The sequence below is a fragment of the Typopeltis vanoorti genome, chromosome 25, assembly GCF_054136105.1.
Source record: "Typopeltis vanoorti isolate ZY-2024b chromosome 25, IOZ_Tvanoo_1.0, whole genome shotgun sequence".
NCBI classification, from domain to species: Eukaryota; Metazoa; Arthropoda; class Arachnida; order Uropygi; family Thelyphonidae; genus Typopeltis; species Typopeltis vanoorti.
Window position 1 is genome coordinate 74,064,958 of NC_143573.1, and position 21,858 is coordinate 74,086,815.

The 21,858-nt window shown below is 35.9% G+C and overlaps 1 protein-coding gene across 3 annotated transcripts in view; it reads right to left on the reverse strand.

Annotated features, from left to right (window-relative positions):
• LOC150092852 (chromatin remodeling regulator CECR2-like) overlaps window positions 1–21,858 on the reverse strand; it is a 342,076-nt gene that overhangs the window by 142,978 nt on the left and 177,240 nt on the right. For all 3 annotated transcript variants that reach the window (XR_016550505.1, XM_090414404.1, XM_090414405.1), the window contains one exon: window positions 3,208–3,310. Coding sequence is in view for 2 of the 3 variants with exons in the window: in XM_090414404.1 (XP_090270530.1) it covers window positions 3,208–3,310 (103 nt within the window). In the remaining variant the exon portion in view is untranslated. The remainder of the gene's footprint in view (window positions 1–3,207; window positions 3,311–21,858) is intronic.

Sequence of the window (21,858 nt, forward strand, 5' to 3'; positions counted from 1 at the left end):
AATAAATTCAATACTCCTTGAGCTTTATATACCATTGTCTTGAAGTATTTTGTGCTGAAGTTTAACCATGTTCGAATCCTCCTCCCCCACACACAAGCATTGAAAAAATGATATCCGTGGGGGGGGGGGGGGGGGCAAGCCCAATAAATTTTCATTTTCTCATTCTTCTCATTAGATTCTACTGCTATCCAATCAACATTTGAATAATTAAGTCTCTAATTATGATTACTCTTTTTGTGCCCATTGTCTTTATTTAGTGATGTATTTCTTCATAACTAGCAACTGATCCACCAAGTCTGTAACAACATTATGTATTTGATCTTGTTAGATTCCACCTCACACCAGATAGCTTCAAACTCACTGCCACATGAAAAACTGTTACTAGTACAGGTAGTATCCATTGCTTAGCACGGGATGTGATTAACGCAGTGAAATTAATTGCGATAATCCCTTTATATATGCGCCTTTATATTTACCATGCAAAAACATGCAAACCTTGAGGAGCATTTCCTGGCCGTGAGAAAAAAGGCGAGTATGACGACGTCATTTCTCCCATTAAGCATTAAGATTGGGTGTATCACAAGCTCCAATTGTTCTGTGGTATTTACAATTTATGTTCTTCGTAAATTTTTTCATTCAAAAAAGAATTTCATCAAAATTCTCTTAATGATCTGTTTGAGGATGTGAAAGTTTTTTTTTTTTTTTTTTTTTTTTTTTTTTTTTTTTTACGAAATACGACATCATTACTACAACCCATGGATGTCATTGTAAGTTTCAACGCCTATTTTCTTAAAAAGACATTCTCAAAGGGTAGAAACAACAATGGGAGAAAATGAGATTACGCTCCAAGAATTTTGGAAAAATTTTAACATTAAACACGCAATTGAAAACATTCATGACTCGTGGCAGCAAAGTGTCTTCTAGCTGCATGAGAGCTGTTTAGAAAAACCTTTTGCCAGAATGTGCTAATCATTTACGTGGTTTTCAAAATCCTGTGAACAACATTGTTTGAAGAAATCATTGCAATTGGTGAAGATCTTGGTTTTGACGGTGTTGATGCAGAAGATGTTAAAGAATTATTGGATTCAAATTGAAAACATTTCAGCAACAACCATCTTCTTGAAATTGAACAAAAAATTGCATATGAAGATAACGAACAAATGGAATGTGAAGATGCAGTTCCAAAGGAGATAACAATCAAAGAACTGGATGGAATATTTTGCAGTTTAGAATCGCTTAAGCAGCAAGTAATGGATATGGATCCAGATGTTAATCGAAGAATGCTTGTTTTCGCCAAGGTCTAGAGAGTCATTTTGTAAAATTTGTAAAATTGTTATTGTAAAATTTATGCTGATAAGAAAAAACTAAAACTGTTCAAACGACTCTTGATAACCGTCTTTGATAAAAAAAAATTGGAGTAACTAACGTAGGTACAAGCATTTATTAAACATTTACTTTGCATTCATTTTTCATCTTTTCTAAAAGAGTACCATATAAAACTAATCAATAATACAGTAATCGATCATGAATGAATTGTAATTTTTAGCATTGATATTTGATTGTATTATATTTGATTAACGTGATTTTGATATATGCGGTAACATCGAGGGTTTAATTAATTGCGTTAATCAAGGGATACCTGTATTACAATCATAGGTTTCAACACTAACTGGATTCAAGTCATCCGATATCGTTTGCATTATTCCTCCTCCTCTCCTCTTCATCCTTCCTAAAAATACTATACCCTTTACGCTCAAAACCAGTTAGGTCTGATTCTGAAAATCAGGTCTCACTAATGCCTATAATCTGAGGTCCCAACATACTGACCAAGGCAACAAACTCTACCCCTTTGTTTCCAATACTCCTAGCATATGTGTACAGACATAATTATCTATCTGCATGTTCTTTTGTATTCACTTGTCTAGAGTCTGCATGACACAGTTGGGAACTTGCAGATCTCTATTCTTCTCTAGTGCCTTATACATGTAGACATCTTCGTACACGGTTAATTGATCCGAACCAGACAAACACAAAGTCTAAATCATTCTCTCTTCAACATTCCCACGATAAGACATTTCCATCATTAAACAGAGTTATATAACAGTGTCACTCTTATACTCACATATTCTCACCATTCCTCCCTTTATAATTTAGTTTCCCTGACTCTCTATGTTAGGTCACATACCAATTATTAGTTTTTCAAGATTTCTGATACCAAATGCATTCAGACGTAGGGCCGTCTTTATTCAATTCCAATCTTCTCTCAAACTCACTCCATACATCCAAAAACTCGCATCTACTCCTTCTACACAGCCTATGTATCGAATTGTTTACCATCATAGCCCTTCTTAATTCAAAACCTTGAAATCTAACTGATGTGTGCTTATTTCCCATAGTAGACAGAAAATTTCAAACATTTCAGCTCACAATGCTATCCTATGGGCTGTAAAAGAACTGCAACTGCTCGTAACCACTTTTTGGTAAAAGTGGTTACGAGCATAAAAAATGCAATCTAGGATGTGCAGAGCACTAATCAGCCTTGCATGAAAACAGCCAATCCCCTCCCAATCCTCAAAAAAAATCTATGTAGAAAGAATTAACACATAAGCTATAACCTGTTTTTCAAGATAAACAGTTGGAATTAAGCAACTATGGCTATAAAGTTAGCATACTGGTTCGCCGAATGGATAGCATATCTGCTCTCCAGCCAAAATGCTGTGGTTCGAATCCCACCATGGGCATGGATGTTTGCGATTGTCTGTGGAAATACTACTGGTGATCGGCGGTAGACGGTGTTGGTGTAGTTACAGTCAGTTGGCGATTGAATGGTGGAGATGGAGTTGTAGAGTAGCTGCCCTCCCTCGACGAGTCCCTGGAGGTGTCAGATAAAAATAATATATTATATGTTACTCATGTGTTCTCTTGCCAGTTTGTCTGCCTTGCAAGATAACCTGAGCTTCTGAGAGGAAATATCCTGACACTTCTATTTATGAGATAACCAACTGAGATGAGTGAATCCTCAGTGAACACAAAAATGCAATTCCTTTTATTCCCGCTGATAAAATATCTGAAAGGAATCTGTATTTTTGTGTTCACTGAGGATTCACTTATTTGAGTTACCTAAATTTTGCATCTAGGATGATCAAGATATTGTGAATATATTCTTTCTATATAAAATGATGAAATTATAGTAAAACAAAAACTTACCATTTTTGGTTCCATTTACGAGGTCAAATTTATCCAATTTTGAAGTTTTTTCACTTTTTAAATAATAACCTTCATGCAATTCCTTTTCTAAATGTAAGGATATCTGTTAAGTAAAGAATTCTAGTATTAACTGTCACTAAATTTGCTGGATTACCAGGAGTTTGCAAAGTGTAGTCCTAGTAATCCAGCAGATTTAGTTTGAATGTAAGCAGAATATGCTTCCATATTAAATATGTAAGCACATTCTGTTTCATCTATGACTAGCAGATCACACTACATGCTGCTCAAGTCCTTTACTGATTTTTTTTTTTTTTTTTTTTTTTTTTTAAAGAAACAAAAATAACGATCACAATCTTTGGTCAACCTGATCTTTCTCACTTCATATCTCAAATTTCATATAGCATCCTTAAAACCAATTATTATTATTATTAAAAATCATCTACAGTGATCTAGCTCACTATACATTTCAGTTTAAAACGTAGGCATCTTGATAAAACAAATTTTGATAATTAAAAAAAAAAAAAAAGCCTTAAATTAAGATTTTTTTTTTTTTTCAACTGATCTCTCTCCTTTATCGATAAATAACATGGTGGTTGATCATAGATCACATAAACTACTGAGTTTTTCTTTTCCTCTTTTCTGACCAAAAACAAAAAGGAAAAATTATACTACTACTGCAGATAGATCTTATAATATAAGCAAACAACATAAAACCAGGCAGAGAGAAATTGAGAAAACAAAAAGTCAAAATGATAAGTCCAAACATAGCTTCTCAAAGCATAAAATATATGTCAAAAGTAGGAGGTCCAATGGTTCTTGTAATGCGAGTCAAGCTACATAAATGGAGGTGAAATAAGGAATTATCCCACAATGGTTCTTTCTCATGGTATGAGCAATAAATGGGGAAGCAAGTATCTTATAACCCAACTTCTTTAGTCTAAAGATACATATGCCAAAAAACTGCACGAATAAATTGGAATGTGTGTGGGAGGAATTATCTCTAGTTGTCAATTTTGATTTCAAATGCAGCTCACACTCTGTCAATAGTTCTTAAAATGTATAATGCATAGCATAAAAAAAAATGCTAATTGGACTTTTGATCTAAATGATCTATATTCTTTCCTTAGTCAAACAAACAAGAAGTACAAGATTTGCTATTATTCATTTATTGGTGCATATTTGTGTAACAGAAACAAACCTTTCCTATAAAAATGAATGCCTGGGGTTTTTAGAGGCCATATTTCTTAACCAATGCGAGGCCTGAAATAGCTTGAATAAAGCTATCATAAAAAGTGATATTGAAACAAACTATATCAATAAGGAATTTATCTTACAGAGTTGACACAATCATATGAATTAATGATAATGTACACTCCCAATTATGCTGCACTATTTTTATTACCTATGCAATTGGTGTACTTCTCAATTACCCTAATGACAAAATAATGGAAACTCAAACACTGGATCAATACTGTTTATTTTTTTAATTGCAATATCAAAGATGTTAAGCTATATTCAGTCTGAAATAAAGTTTTTGCCAGATATCTAATGTGCCACTGAGTCTGCATGAAAATTTATTAACAAAAAACTCCAAGTTAAACTTCACTAGTTTCCAAATACTATTATGTATGTTCATTGGTTAATGAAATAGTAATTTAAAAACTTTTCAGATTTGCAAATGAGCTAACAATAGATTGCAAACTTTTCTTTAGTCATTTCATATCCTTCAAAGGATGTGTAAAAGCTTTTTATTGTGCACAATATAAGCAAAACTTTTTTTAACAGTGGCAATGAATAAACTTGTGAAACAATCCTTGCATCAATCCCACATGTTAGAGATTGCTGTTGAACAATATTCAAGCAAATGAATATTTTTTTCATGAAAAAGATACATAAATATATTGTGTGTGTGTGGGGGGGAGATTGTTTTTAAATGACTCCAATCAACAAAAGTCTGTAAAACGCATATTAACAACAAAACAGTTCCATAGTTAACATTATTTCTTGTGGAATATCCACAAATCATAATTATTATTACTAGGGCATCTTCATGGCGTCTGAAGACTCACTGTGGAAGACTTCTCCTTGAACTTACAGTACTCATCACCCTCTAATCCAAAAACACATAGCCCTCACATGCTTGTGCAAGTTAGAACTTGCAAAATTTACAGGGGATGAACCTTGTTCTCATTTACCTTCTTGTTATGTACTGAAAAATTTCTTCTGCATCACTCTACTGAGCCTATTTAGTAACTTCTGTCATATCCCCCTCTTTTCTGCCTACGAATTAAATTTTATAATCCACAAATCTTCATTCTACCCACGCAATTCCAAATTGCATAAACTTATACTTTGGAGTATTAAACACACAACTATTGTCCTTTGCCCATAGACTGGTGCAATGGGCAAAGGACAACTGTTGTCCTTGACCCATTGCACCAGTCTATTTAAATCATCCTGCAAGATTTCCATATTTCTCACTCTCACACAGCTGCACAGTTTCTGAGGTTTGTATCTTTTACAAAATATTTCCATGATAATTGTTCATCTGAAGTGGCATAAATAATTCCTCCATCCCTCTGTTAAATCCACTGAAACAAGTGCACCAACTACTCAACACTCTTTTGCAGTTACAACTCTAAACCCACATTACAAATTTCCTCTCCTCGTTTATCTCTTCTATTGCTGCTCTCCGGAACAGTCTCCCATCTCTTGTTTACAATTCATAGTTTTTAAAGCAAAATCTGAACAAGTTCCTTCTATCATAAAAACTATTTGGGATTTTCATTGGCCTGTTCAGCTTATTTCCTATCATGGTCCAATTGTACATTCTCATCACTTATTACTGTTACTGTCTGTGCTTTCTACTCATTAGCTCTTTTATACTCCGCACAACATTTTGATGATGCTACTCATCTACCTAATTCCTAGCTGTTTATTCTCCTGAGCCTGGTATACAACCTGATAGTGCATCCTCAAACATGCCTTATCCATCCGCACTGCTAACATTTTTCCATTACAGAATTTCATGCAATACACAGTTTCAAGCTACTACACCCTAAAGCTGTCTTCACCTGTTCTGCAGTTGCACATAAAACTCTTGTTAACTGAAAATTAAATGGAGTCAAATGAAGTAGTAATAAATTTCTATCTTACAGAATTTCATTCTTATATTTTTAATAAAAAGAAAAAACTTCTGCATGTTTATGCATTACCACTAATAGCATCTTCAGGAAGTAAACAAGATAAGAGAAATGTACAATAAGAATTCTGGGAACTCCTAAAAATAGTTACTTTTGAAAACCATAAAGTTACAGTATGGATTATCCACATGAATTATTTGGGATGCTTGTGCCATTTAAATGTTGCAATTTTTTTTTTTTAGTGAATACTAGAATAGATAGCTACAGAGGTCTGTTAGGTCTAATGTAGGTGTATTAAGACTTCCAATATCAAAGGATAAGGACTATACCAGTTATCTGCTTCCATTCCATATTTAGAAGATCCTGCTGTTAAGGGCCTTCGAGGAATCAACTGAAGTCATACTCTCAAGGCACACATTGAATGGAAGCAGATGACCAATTTCTTTTGTGGTATTCTGCAAAAAATGTGGTGAGTGAAACTAGTTTTATCTATCCTTGGGTATTCATTGTTGCTCAGTGATTTCAAAACATCTTCCCATTTGACAAATGTAGACTTTTCTGCATGAACAAAGAATCTTATATCTGCTGGTGTGCTTCAGGAAGGGTACAGTGTCTTCTGGAGAAGTTATGCCATTCTGTATCATCTGAACACAATTGAAAGCTGTTCACACTAACATGTGGAGGGAAAGCATGATGAACCCACAATTTATCAACAGTGGATATATCACAGGAATGCACATGGCCCAATAATTTATGTAATATGTTTAACTGGCTTTGAATTAGGTCTCTGTGGATTGCACAATAGGCAGATCTATCCCTGAGTAAAATAAATACATTGTATTTATAATTATACTCTACAGTAGCATTATCTTTATCAACTATAATGATGATACGAGAACAGGTTGAAGATCTGTGGGTTACAGAAATTGGTTGATAAGTAGAAAAGGGGTGATATGACTGAGACGTTCAAATTACTGAGAGGTTTTACAAGATTAATTCAGAGGAAATTTTTCGGAACAGGTCTGGTGGTGGGAGAACTAGGCGCCATCCAAAGAAATTGAGCAAGAATGTGATTAGCAAGGGTGTTAGAACTAGGTTTTTTACTTGGTGAGTGATGAATGAGTGGAATAAGCTTCCAGAGTCTGTTGTGGGTGCCATGCCTGTGAATGAGTTCAAAGCAGAGTATGATAGATTATTATTATTATAATTTCGGACAACTCCAAGGAGTCGACAGACTCATCGAGGGAGGCCCTAACATCACGTCAAGAACAACTATTCGACATTCACACAGTATCTATCATACCTTGCCTTGAACTCATTCACAGTCATAGCACTCACAACAGATTCTGGCAGCTTATTCCACTCATTTACCACTCTCCAAGTAAAAAACCTAGCTCTTACACCCTTCTTAACCACATTCTTGCCCAGCTTCCATGTATGGCCCCTAGTCCTCCTACCATCAGTCCTATTCTCAAAAATATCTTCTGGATTGATCTTATAGAAACCCTTCAGTAATTTGAATGTCTCAATCATATCATCCCTTTTCTGCCTATCAACCAATTTTTGCACCCCACAAATCTTCAATCTGTTCTCATAAGGTTCATTTCACAGACCTGCCACCATCTTGGTCACTCGTCTCTGGATCCTCTCCACCTCCTCCCCACCAAGAAAAAACATATCTGAGCAAAGTAGTCCAGATGGGGTCTTATCAGGGCTCGATATAGAGGAACAATAACTTGTTTGTCTCTGCTTGTTAAAGTATTTCTCAGTAACCAAGTGATTTGATGAGCTGATTTAGCCACCTTTGCAATGTGTCCCCTAAACTTCAACTCCCTATCCACCAACACACCCAAATCCCTGGCCTCATCAATCTCCTGGAGTACGGTTCCACCAATGTGATATACTGCTACTAATCTTTTCACTCCAAAATGCATAACCTTACACTCTGCCACATTAAATTGACATCCATTTTCCTTAGTCCTCCAAACTATCCAAATCATCCTGCAAAATTTTGACATCCTGTGCACTCACAATTGCTCTACCCAACTTTGCATCATCAGCAAACAAGTGAACACTTCCTCTCATATCCTTTCCTATATCGTTAATGAATTGAAAAGTAGTGGTCCAAGAACAGAACCCTGTGGCACACCATTAGTCACAAGCCATCTTTTGAACTCCACTCCTGAATAAACCACTCTCTGGTATCTCTCCATCAACCACCCTCCTATCCATCTCACCAACCCTATATCCATCCCCATCTACTCCAGTTTACTGATTAGAGTTCCATGTGGTATCTTGTCAAAGGCCTTGGCAAGGTCCAGTACTATCACTGTAAACCCATTACCCTTATCCAGTTCAGCCGTAACTGTGTTATAAAACGTGAGCAAGTTACTGAGGCATGATCTACCCTTCACAAAACCATGTTTCCCCCCCATACAGTATCCCATTTTCATCTGTCCAATCCTGTATTCTTCTCTTGACTAGTTTCTCCAAGACCTTGACAACGATTCCTGATATGATAATCGGTCAGTAATTTACAACAGTAGTCTTGGAACCTGCTTTATGCAGTGGAACTATTTCCCCCTCTTTCCATCCCCTCAGGACTAACCCAGACCCAAGACTCAGATTAAACAAAATGGTCAAGGGTACTGACAATTCTTTAGCCGCTTCATGTATGACATGAGCTGGTATACCATCCAATCCCACAGATGTATTGACATTGAGGTTTTGCAATAGACTACTCACCTCCACCTCATTCACGACAACTCCCCTATTGGTTCATTCATTTCTGCAATGTCACCATATGGATGATATACTCTTGCAAAATGCTCACTCAGTAATTCAACTATATCAACTGATTCGGTTACCTCCCTACCATCGGCATTCTTTAAAATCGTTCTGCCATATACATTTTTTCTTTTACTTGCAACATATCGAAAAAACTGTTTAGGATTTTGTTTAGCCTACATGGCCAATGTTCTTTTGTAATCCTTTTTTGCTTTTCTTACCACACTCATTACCCTTCTGATGTGGGTTACTGTGTGAATGATGAATAGTTCTTACCATGATGTTTAGGATCTCCCTCGATGAGTCTAAGGACTTGGAGTTGCCCATAATAATAATACTGATGCAGCACAAGGAATGAAGAGTTTGCAGTGCTGAGCTCAGTTTAGTATAGAACCTGGGTTACTTCAATTTAAGTAGCCCAGGTAATTCTTGGATGCCTTTTCCCTACCCCATAATAACTAAGTATAGTGTACCGAAGTTGTGAGGAATGATACACAGGGCAAAGCGGGAGCTGGAACAAATGTAGAAATGCCTGGTGAGTGGGTAAGCTGATAACAGAAAAAAAGAGGTGCGAGATAAGAGAAATGAGGGCTTGATCAAGATAAAAATCAAGGACCGAGTATTGTACGACTGAATCATAAAAGGTGTGATTGACAAGAGTGATGAAATAGTGTTTCCAGGCATGAAAATGAATGATGTTAGCGAGGCTATTAGAGCACAAAAGTGTAGGGCAAAAGAAATGATCATAGTGGCTGGAATGAATGATTTAAAAAGAGAAAAGTATGGCATGAGAGAGGACATGAAAGAATTACTGGAAGTAGCAAAAGAAAAGAGTGAAAGAGATAAGACAGTGAGTCTGTTGCCACAGACTGAGAGTAGAGCTGAGGAGAGCCATAATAGCAAATGACTCAATGTGAGGTTATGCAAGAGGAGTGGTGTGGAGTTTGTGGATGTGTGGAGTGAGTTTGAAAGGCGAAAGAACTTATACAAGAAGGATGGTTTGCATCTAAATGGATTTGGTGTTCAGAGACTGGAAAAAGTGCTGTTGAATGAAAGTAGATGTACAGAATCAGGGAAACTAATAGCTTTTTTTTGGGGGGGGGGGGGGGGGAATGCTGTTGAGTTGATATGCACACATCAGTGACACAGTTGAGTGTAAGAATGTATATAATATCCTAAGTTAGTACCAATAACAAACCAGAATGTGATAGATAGTATAAAGTGTCAGGATAGCAGTGGGCCTAAGGGACTTTTGCTCTTTATGTACACTAATGCCAGGAGCATTAGGAACAAGCAGGAGGAATTTCTGGCATTGGTTGGCTCATCCTGGTCAAAGGTTATTGGCATTAGTAAGAAATGGCTAACAGAAAATGATATAGTTAGTGGGAGAGAATGTGAAGGATATAGTGTTCAGTGAGGTTTTATTTTAATGTTTAATATTGCACAAGCAAAACCTCTGTACACGGAAAGAGAATTTTTCAAGAAGAATATTGCACAAATAATGCCGACCTAGTTGGCCGAGTGGTTAGCGTATCCACTCTCCAGTCAAAAGGCTGCGGTTTGAATCCCAGCGTAGGCATGGATGTTTGTGATTATCTGTGGAAGTGGTCAGCAGTAGCGTTAGTGTAGTTGGTGGGTTGAGCAAGACAGAGTTGTAGAGCAGGTGTCCTCCCTTGATGAGTCTTTGGACTCCCTGGAGGTGTGAAATAATAATAATTTCAGTTTTAAACCAGAATAATAAAAAAACTATTCAAACTGATTGAACAGCTGCCAGTCCTCAGGCATACAACTGAAAGCAGTTATCAGTGCTGTACACCATAACTTGAAAACACAGTTATAATACACCATAACTTGAAAAACTGTGTGCTGCATTTAGTCTGGCTTTGGATGAATCTACAGATATTCAGGACAAACCACAACTAGCTACATTTGTATCTCATGACCTGGATGTCAAGGAAGAGCTATTGGACTTGATAGCATTGAAAGATATAGCATGTGGCTCTGACATCAAAGAAGCTCTCAATGTTGCACTTACAAAAGCTTCTGTATCGTGCGAAAAAGTAGCCAGCATTCAAACTGATGGTGCTCCAGCTATGAAGGAGCAAACTATGGGTTTCATGGGACTCCTTGAGAATGATGAATCATATCCTGCTTTCCTACCTGTACATTGCACTATTCACAGGGATCATCTAGTTGCCAAGTGTTTTAAATTTGAACACGTAATGGAAGAAGTTCTAAGAATTGTCAATTTTACAATAAAGAGCCAAGAGGCTATTTTTTTCGGCGATGTAAATTAAGTTAAGGGGATAATAAATCCCTCATTATTTTAAAACTGAATAAGAAACTCTTAGATTTCGATCTTTGAATTTCTTATTCGGCTTTAAAATAATGAGGGATTTATTATCCCTTAACTTAATTGTCAATTTTATTCATTCAAGTGCTAAAACACACTGACAATTCAAAAACTTTTTCGATGAGTTGAAATGTGACGAGATTCCTAATGAAGTATCATGATTTTGCTTAGTAAGGTGGCTCTCAGTTAGCAATATATTAAACAATATTTTTTGTTGTTGTTAGACCCAATCAAACAGTTTCTTAGAGAGAGAAGGAGAAATTTTCCCCTTCTCGAAGACGCTCAGTGGTTGTTAGACAACATTTTTCACCGATGTTTTCCAGCATCTGCAGATATCAAATGTTTTACTTCAAGGGAAAGAGAAGCTAATAACCAACTTTGCACAGACCGTGCTAAGATTCCAAAGCAAACTGCAACTTTTCCGGAGAGACTTGGAAAATAAAATTTTCAATTGCTTCGTTTGTCTGAAGAAAATACTGATAAATTTGCCAGGAGCGGAATTGGAAATGGGATCTTATGTTAGCAAATTAAATGATCTGGCCTAGGAACTCAATAATCGATTTTGCGACCTTCGAGAACTTAAGCCAACATTCGCTTTTTTTTTTGGAAAATCCTTTCCTGACAAATGTGCCGGAGCGTGGTTGTCCTACTTCAAAACCAATTGTGATGGATGTCGCAGCTGCAGAACCAGAGCTTTTAGAACTTCAAGAGAACAAAGAACTGAAGCTAGTGAAGCAAAGTGGATGTTCCATAAATTGAGTTTTGGAAGCAGTTCCGGACCAACAGTATCTAACACTTAAGCAACGTGCCAGAAAACTGATCTCCATTTTTGGAACCTCTTACTCCTGTGAAGAGCTATATTCGACTATTAAATTTATTAAATCTAAATATAGATCTGTTTTAAATGATGAACATTTGAATGAGCTTATAAGAATGCTTTGACTAATTATAACTATTAATCACTGTTCTCATGTTTTTTAGGTTGGTGTCCTTAAGAGCTTCATAAAGATGATTCAGTAAAGAAGAGAACAATAAGATTGATTAATCTTTGAAATACACACTCTCAGATTCCTTTTGACTGTGTGTGTGCACATATATTCACTCTAATACATCATACCAGAGAGCATCCAACCCACGATCACCTGACTGACATTCTTTGGTTGAAAATCTCACCACCCCTTTCCACACACACACACACACACATTAAGTCAAATTCATCTGCCATCTCTATCGCTCTCCTAATGCCACCAACGACTCTGAACTTTTCTTCTACTGAAATGCTGATTTTTCTCCAGTCCCAATTTCCTAGCAGCAAAATTACCCTCCTAGATTTTAACGCTCGAGTCCCAGACCTACTGGGACTTAAAGAACCATGTGTCCTGACCATTTTTAACTCTATTCAAAAAATTTCTGTGCAGTATTTCTATGGAATATCCAAATAATTATTTTTTATCTTTTAGTTAGCATCTCTGACAATTAACTGGAACAAAAATTTTAGTTATACATTAGTATGGGCTCCTGAAAAGGGTTGCAAGAAATCAAGGTTTTGGAAAAAAATAAAAAGTTAATTTTTTATTAGTTTCTACTTATATTTACTTCTTTAGTGTTCAAAATTCAACAAATTCTGTCCAAATATTGCTTAGATATTACATAAATAATGAAAATTATAAATAAAATTTATGTGTGTTATTATTATGATGAAAATATCATTTTACATAGGGGTATACATCACCACTATCGGCCACAAAAGTCGAGTGGTACATTATTGAATTAGGCCATTCAGTTTTTGAAATGCCACAACTTCACGTGCAATCATGAACACAACTCACTGGATGGCCTTTAATTTGGTCATCCCCTCATTCGAAGTTCTGTGTCAGTGGCGCTTGACTCAGAGCTCACATTTGTGGGGAGATCTGCTTCCTCTTGTTCTGGATCATTGTCTGTCCAGTCATCTAATTCAGATCCTTCGTTATCGAGTATTTATTTAAGCATTTATCCTAATTTGCATTCACTCAAGAACCGTTTTACACCCTGCTTTGGGCACCACTGAGTCCTGGTCTGTCCATGGTGAGAGAGAAATTCAAACTGATCTTTGAGGTCACAAAAGAGAGTTTCGAATCCCTTATATTGTTTAGATTGGAGCAGCCACAGTTATGATGGCACGATGTAATATAACATGAACACGTGCGATCATACCGTGAAGCAGCCGATGGGCAGGCATTACAATATACTAATATAAATTTTTTATTTATTTTTTTGATCAACCATCCTCATGGATAATGAAGCTGAAGGTTCAAATTTAACTACAGTACAGTCTGATAATGAATTTCAAGCATATATTATTATTTTCGGAATTTTTTTATTTAGCGATGTAAATATACAGTGATGGGATTATGGGTTCACACGCAATTTGATGTATATTTACATCGACAGGACTCAAAGTGTTAATGTTCACAACATCAACTGGCTCTACTCCTTCAGCTGCACAAACCAAGCAAGCAAATATTTTCCATCTGTGTAACAATGTTACACAGATTGTTCACATGCTTACCAGGATACTAGATAATCCATCCTAAACACTCCCCAAACACCTTAATTCAGTTCTTCACTAGTGATCCTTCAAAGTACACCGTGAATGTTGTATGTCCCTTAAGTAATTCAGACCACAGTCTAGTTCTTATCCTCTTCCTTAGGAACAACATTTACATAACCATTCCCAATTAAAAGTTTGGCATTATAACCATGTTGAACAGGATGACTTTTATGACTCATTCACTACTAATGTTTTTCAGACTTCCACCCAAACACATCACTGAAGTAATCCTTACTGGGATGGAAATAAAGATTTCACACACCACTCTAAACTGGTCCTCTAACCTTTTGCTCTCCAAAAGCTGTGCTAAGGCTATATGCAAGCAAAAAACCAACCATGCCACAACTGGCTTTCACACAAGAATTCCACCATCCTTTAATGCTTTTATGCCTAAGCCTGAAACAGCAAGAAAACTATCAATGCATCCAAAACAGACTTTGTAAGAACAAAAAGGTAGAAATTTGCATCTTGTCCAAATGGCAGCCAGGAATTTTGGTCTCCTGTCAAAGCAACTGGTCATAATTTTTGTCCAACACTTTTCCCATCCCAACACACCCAGACAGCTCTATTGCATCATCACACACAGAAAATGCCAATCTCCTGGTTTCATTCTTTCCATCCAATGCATGCACATAACTGATCCTGGTAAATGTCTAATACTCAATGCTTCCTCTGTACTTTTGCCAGAAAGAGATAAGAAGAATAATGTCCAAATTATGCTAAGTCTCCTGGTCCTCATGCCATTTCTCAAATTATTCTGAAGGTTTGCATGCCAGAACTGACTCCTGTCTTATGTTGCTTGTTTATGCTCAGATACTCCATTAGTATTTACCCCACAGCTTGTGTTCATTCCATTCCCAAGAAGGGTTACAAATCGCTACCATCAAACTATTGCCCAATCCTCTCTAAAGTAATGGAGAGAAGCATCAGTGCTCAACTCCTACACTACCCTGAAGACACATTAATAAATGACTGCTGGTATAGCTTCCACCTCCACCAATCAACAGATCCCATGTCACCCATCTCTGGCCAAATACCATGGAAAAGTTTAACAAATCTCAAGTCTGGCACAAATGCCTATTAAGCACGTTCCCTTGACTTCTGCAAAGTGGGTTGCCAGCTTTCTGACTGGACACACACACACACACATGTGATGGTAGATGGTTCCTTATCCTCTCACTATGCAACTAACTCTAGGTTACACAATATCTGTTCTCTCATCAACCCTTCTTCTTGTATATATCAATGACTAGCTACAGTTGACATCCAGCTGACAACAGTACATTGCACTCATCCATCTCATTTGACAAACCTTGCACTACAACAAATCACTGCAACTTACAGAGCACCTCCACTTTTCTCAGTAATAATCCTGTCAATTTCAATTGCTAGCAAAACATAGTTCTGCTTATTTTCTACTAAAATGGCCCATTTTCTTCCATTATTCACTTTGACAACACTCAGATCTCTAAACAAGATAATATTTCTCTCCTTGGAATTAACCTGGCATCGAGCCTCATCTGGCATAAACATATCACAATCCTTGCCTCTTCAGCCTCCAAAAAACCAGGATTTCTCTTTTGCTCAAGACACTACTTCACCTCTGAAAAGTTGCTTTATACAAATCCATCCAACTATTGAAGGTTGCTTTCAACATTTGGGGTGGTGCCCCCTAACAGCTTCCTAAAAATACATGACTCAATATAGGAGAGCAATCAGATTGATTGATGGCCCATCTCTTACCAACTCACACCATCCACTTTCACTGAGACATCGGGTTTCTGCAATATGCATCTTCTATAATAATTCCATGATAGATGTTCACATGAACTACCATCAATAATTCCTCTACTCTCTATTCAGTTTCTTTTCCACATCCTTTATCCCTGCTATTGCCAAGGAATATAATATACAGGTCTTCAAATCAAACATAAATGAGTTTCTTCATTTCAGTCTCACTACCCATACTATAGGCTGATCAATTAACCTCTCATGTATGGACTCAACATAAAAATCTCACACCATCTCACTCCATTCATTTTCAAGCAGATATTCAGTTTCTACTGCTTGCTATTTACTGGTATCATTGATAATTACCCTGCTCTCTACTAACTGGATGAAATGCCTGCGGCACTATTCAGCATTCCTTCACGGTATAAATTTCTCTTCTTTTCTACTGCTTTTTTTGAATATGCGTTTCCTGAAGATTTACAACCCACATCTTCAAACCCAATGTGAACAAGTTTTTTCTTTCTCTTCAACTTTCTGTCAATCCATGATACTGCTGTAATATAGAATGGCCAACAGAGAATCACCATAAACTAAAGATAAGGACGTCAGGAGTAATTAGTTCACATTTAATAAATGAGATGGCTAGTAACAGAACAGTAGTAGGAAATATTCAAGTGAATGCAACATGAGTAGATTTCAGTGTTGCAAATAGAAGAATCTGTCAAACGTGTGAACTGCAAAAAGGAATTATGCTAACAAAAATACTATGCAGGTAGAAAACTTTTAGTGACCACAGTGCATGATTTTAAAAGAAGAGCACTCATAAAACCAATCTATAAAAAGAAAATTAAAGGTATGAATCATACTGTAATGCATCAGCATTATAGTAAGATCCATGCAAGCACACTTAAGAACTGAGTTCAGGTCAAAAAGGATTATCAAGACAAACAGATGAGAAATTATGGGAATATAATAGAAGTCTGTGTTATAAAAAAGGCATATGTAAAGTGTCAAGCCAAAAACTGTTCAAAACGCTGCAGTTAAATTATACACTATACAGAGCGATATATAACCACTATACTTAAATTGTAGAGGAAGACGGGTTGATTTGAATCATGTGTAACATAAGGGTGGCACACTACATGACCACTCCTACTGAAGGAAGGTTGTAAACCTATCGTACATTAGTACTATGGGTGGGCTAAAGATTTTTTCCTATTTTTTAAAAATGAATTATATATTTCTTCTGCTCCCTTCTACGTGTTAAGCCTACTGGCCTGTTGAAGAGCTATCTTAAGCTCTTCTAAGTCATACGTCCTGAGGATAAGGAACTAGACGTATGCCTCCCGGTATATTCTATGGCCGTAGCTGCATGTGTTCACAGGGCTAGTTTGCCTGCTTACGGGAAGAAAAACCCCAGATAAACTAGGGAGAAAAACCCTGCTGTTTATGCCCAAGACTGGCTAACTTGGCTATGTCTGAGAAAGATCCATAAGCTCTTCACATCGGCAAAGGGAATCGAACCCAGGACACTCCTTTCCCAAGCATATAGTTGCTAAGCGCATAGGCCACTAGACTAACTGCCTACTCTAGAGACCAAACATGAAACTTTTCAAGCTGGCCTAGTTGGCCCAGTGGTTAGCATACCCACTCACAAATTAATTTGGCTATGGGCTCTAATCCCACCGTAGGCATGGATGTATGTGATTGTCTTTAGGTGGCAGGTGAATTTTATTGCACGGCATGAGACCACCTCCCCACCTATTGGAGGCCCTAAAGTGGCTTGAAAAAGTTCCATGTTTGGTCTTTAGAACGAGGTTTTCCAGACTGCACAAAAAAGCATTTAAAAATAATAATAATAAATAATTTAGTTTAATCCTTTATCCAAGTATAAGCAAACAAAGTTAGCACATGAATATCTTCAGGACTGAGGAAACTCATGGCAAAGGTGGACCAAGCTATCATCGCTACTTGTCTTAGTATCTCTCATTCTGAAAAGAACATCTCCTTGCAGACATGTATAATGTTAAGCATTAAGGGAAGGGCCACTATCCAGACCCAGAGGTGGTGATACTAAGGTGTAAGCAATGGAGACGTCATATTTATCTATACAAGTTGCCAAAAGGTGTCTCACCTTATTATTAAATTACACTGGATTTAGAGAATAATTCAAGCTTAATTTAAACACCAATCTCTTCATCATTCTTAAATGCAGTAATGAAAATCCAGTGAATATTCACGCTACCAAAACAACCTAGTCTTATTTTTGTCAGAAAGATCTTACTTCTCATCAACTTACTTTTGACAATATTTGATTCTGCAGTCAAGATCAATTTTCTCTTCCTGGATTGACTTTCACACCTAACACCAAACCCTGGCACACACTCATCACATTCATAGCCTCCAAAAACTTTGTGCCTTCTTTCATTCAAAACATTACTCACCTACACAAATTCTGGCACTTCTCAATCTATTCAATCGTGGAATACTATTCTCGCATTTGGGATGTGCACTAAGACCTCTAAGAATGATTGATGCTACCCAGAAGACGGTAATCCTCTTAAGAGATGACACAACCCCTCTCACCAACTTCCAGAGAATAACCTTTTCACAGATGGCCTGTTTCAGCAACATTACACATTTTATTTTATTTTTATTAAAGATTTTCATGGGTGCTACTACTTCCCCAAATGGCTACTACCATTCCTCCAATCAATTTTCTCTAATCAAGTAAGAGAACAAGCAGATGCTTATCAGCATTCATACAGAGTTCAACTCTAAACTTTCTGAACCAAGTTCTGATCCTCTTTTCATTCAATCCACCTGGTCTGCCTTCCTCTTCCCTTTCTCAAACAGAGGGCTGTCTTTTGTCTTCATTAAAAACTCACATTAGAAATACAAAATTTTTGCAACTACCTCAAAAGTAAACAAAAGCACAGTCACAAAGATTTCCAATTACTGATGGAAAAATTATGAATAAATTTCCTTGGTAGAATGATTCCTTGAAAACTCTGTCCTCAATTACTCTCAATCAATATTTGTGAAATCAGAGCGAAAAAAACAAAAGTGAACAGCAAAATACATCCCACCTGATGTGTGTATAACTTTAAGAGTATATATATATAATACTCTGATAATCCAATATAATTAAAGTTTTCCCATCAAGAATTTTATTCCATATTAATCTGCTATTTGATAGGTCTTCAAAACTATTAGCTTTTTTTTTTCTAGATCTTAATCTTCCTCTAAGTTTATTCTCCCTTGCCATTCATGTCTCAAACACTCGTATCATAATTGTTCCACTCACGATCTATTTAAGTTATGAAGTGTGGTATATGTGCTTATGATAACACCGTACGTTCTGCTTAAACAGAATGTTCAAAATTCATAGTGAAGAATTTATGGAGACAAAAATGCATGTCAGAGTAATTACTTTACTTATAATTAAGAAAATAACACTATGTTTCAGCCTCTGTATCAAGGTCATTATCAGGAACACACACACACGCAGAGGAAACAAGCCACATGACACTACACAAAACTAAGATAAATCTAAATGCTTTGTTAATTGTTTACCCTAACCTGACCTCTGGCTAAAAAAATAAAATAAAATAAAATATACACAAAAATATAAATTAAGTAACAAAATCAGACATTGCTTTGAAAAATAAATTCCATTTATCATTAAAAATTAAGTATAAATATTTTCTAGAATTAAACAGTGCACATATTCAAGAACATCATTCTTTTAGTGCGACTGAAAGAAATTTAGCACTCATAATAAATTTGTTGATTCAACTACCATTGTGGGTACAATAACTTGTAATAATCAACTCTCCATTTCCACCTTTATATCACATTTATGATAAAAACATATATACAAAAAGATCTGTAGGTTAAAAGAAAGAAAAATCTAAATGAATAAAAATAAAGTTTTATAGCAGAGCTGCATTAAACATAATATCTCTACAGTCCTCTTACATTAAGGTTTTCCTGTGTTGGAGTCCTGCCATCATGTTCTGGATGCTATATAAGTTGGAGATGAGTCCTCCAGATCCTTGTAATTACACATGTATACTTACAAAATAAGTATATCATAAGCTTCCTTGAATTTTCTTTCAAACTTTTTGGTGCAGTGTAGGGACTTGGTGACTTTCCAGTTGATTCTGTGATATGTTTGAAGTGCATGGTCTGATAGGCCTGTTCTACCATAGCAGAGGAATTTAATGTGCCGTTTATGTTCATGTTTTCCTACTGAAATGGTGCACCCTGTTTCCTTATGTAGAATAAACTCTTCAAACCTCCTGCAAAATTAAGAAGCGTACTCAGCTCATCCAAAGATCCCCTTCCCTACCTTACCCACCCAGGAGATTACAAAAATTAGTCCACCTGCAACTTATCCTATATAGGGGATAAAGGGTGTACTATTCCAATAAGAAAAAATGAACATAAATGCCACATTAAATTCCTCCACTACGATAAAACAGGCCTGTCAGACCATGCACTTCAAACATGTCACGGAATCAACTGAAAAGGCATCATGTCCCTAAATTGCACCAAAATGTGATTTGAAAGAAACTTTAAGAGAGCTTGTGAGATGCTGAAACAGCATCTAAATCTAAACAAGAATGAAGAATTAGTAATTCTGAGAATCTGGAGGACCATCTGCAACCTATATAGCATCCAGAACAAGATGGCAGAGCCCCAACACAAGAAAATCTTAATATAAGACTGTAGAGATGTGGTTAATGTAGTTCTGCTATAAAATTTTATTTTTATTTTGAATTTTTTTTACTATCATCTGTATATCATTATACTGATATGTATAAAAAATTTATTTTTTGTTAATTTATATTTTTGTATATATTTTATTAATTTTATTTCATTTATTTTTATTTTTTTTTTCACCAGAAGTCTTACTTGTGTGTAGTGTCATGTAGCTTGTATGCTGTGCATAAATGTTTTCCTGATGGTGACCTCAATACAGAGGTCGAAATGTCGAGTATTATTTTCTTCTTTGATTATTATTATTACTGCCTTTTTTACCAGGAGATATAAGTTCCAATAAGATGGCAATTGAATGAACTTTGTAAAATATCCAAATTCACACAATATCTGGATGTACACATAATAACTACTAAAACTCAATGGTATGCCAGAAGTGAACCATATATAGGCTAATCAATCACTATGGATTTTTAATGTAGTTCAGCCACTGAAGCCATCCATCTCCAATTATTGCTCAGAAAAACAGGAATATACAAAACCACTTGTTTATGTAGAAAATATAGCAGCAAATATGACAAAGATAAATCATCAAGTACTTTGGCACCATAGAAATATGACCTACAGTGATTACAATTTCTTCATTAAAGCATTCATAAAGTAATCAGAAATGCTTAAAAAAAATCAATGCAACTGGAAATAGGTTATGGGACTACATCCAGTTTGGCCATCTTTCATCAAAAACCTGGCAAGCATGGATCTAGAACACTCTTCTTATCACATTGCTAGCCATCTTAATATAACATGAATTGCATGTACTCATCTTTATTAGACTTTTTTTTTTCTCTCAACTATTCTGTAACTATTACCAATAATTTGCTTGTTGCTTAACTGAGTTGTAATTTTTTGACATTCCTGATGAAGTACACTATAATGTACATGAAACTAGTAGAGATTTAAACTCAATAAAATAACACACAAACATTTAACAACTTTTTTATTTCTAACCTCAGTATTAACTTCTAACCTAAGAAATGACTCTGGAATTCTCATTCTATTATCTGTTTCCACATCTACTTTGAAATGATACAATTTTTTTTTGTACCAATGGGTACAAAATATACTAAAATTGACCTAAAAAATTATATATGAAAAAGCTGAAATCTTTTAATTTGTTCTAGAGGTTCACCAGTGAAAATACAATTCATGTTTTCCATACTCTTCTTATTTTGGGGACTTTAATATTTTTTTTTTTTTTTTTTGCTATTTTCATAACAAATTTATTACCAGTGCTACTCAATTTAGTTCAAGAATCTAAG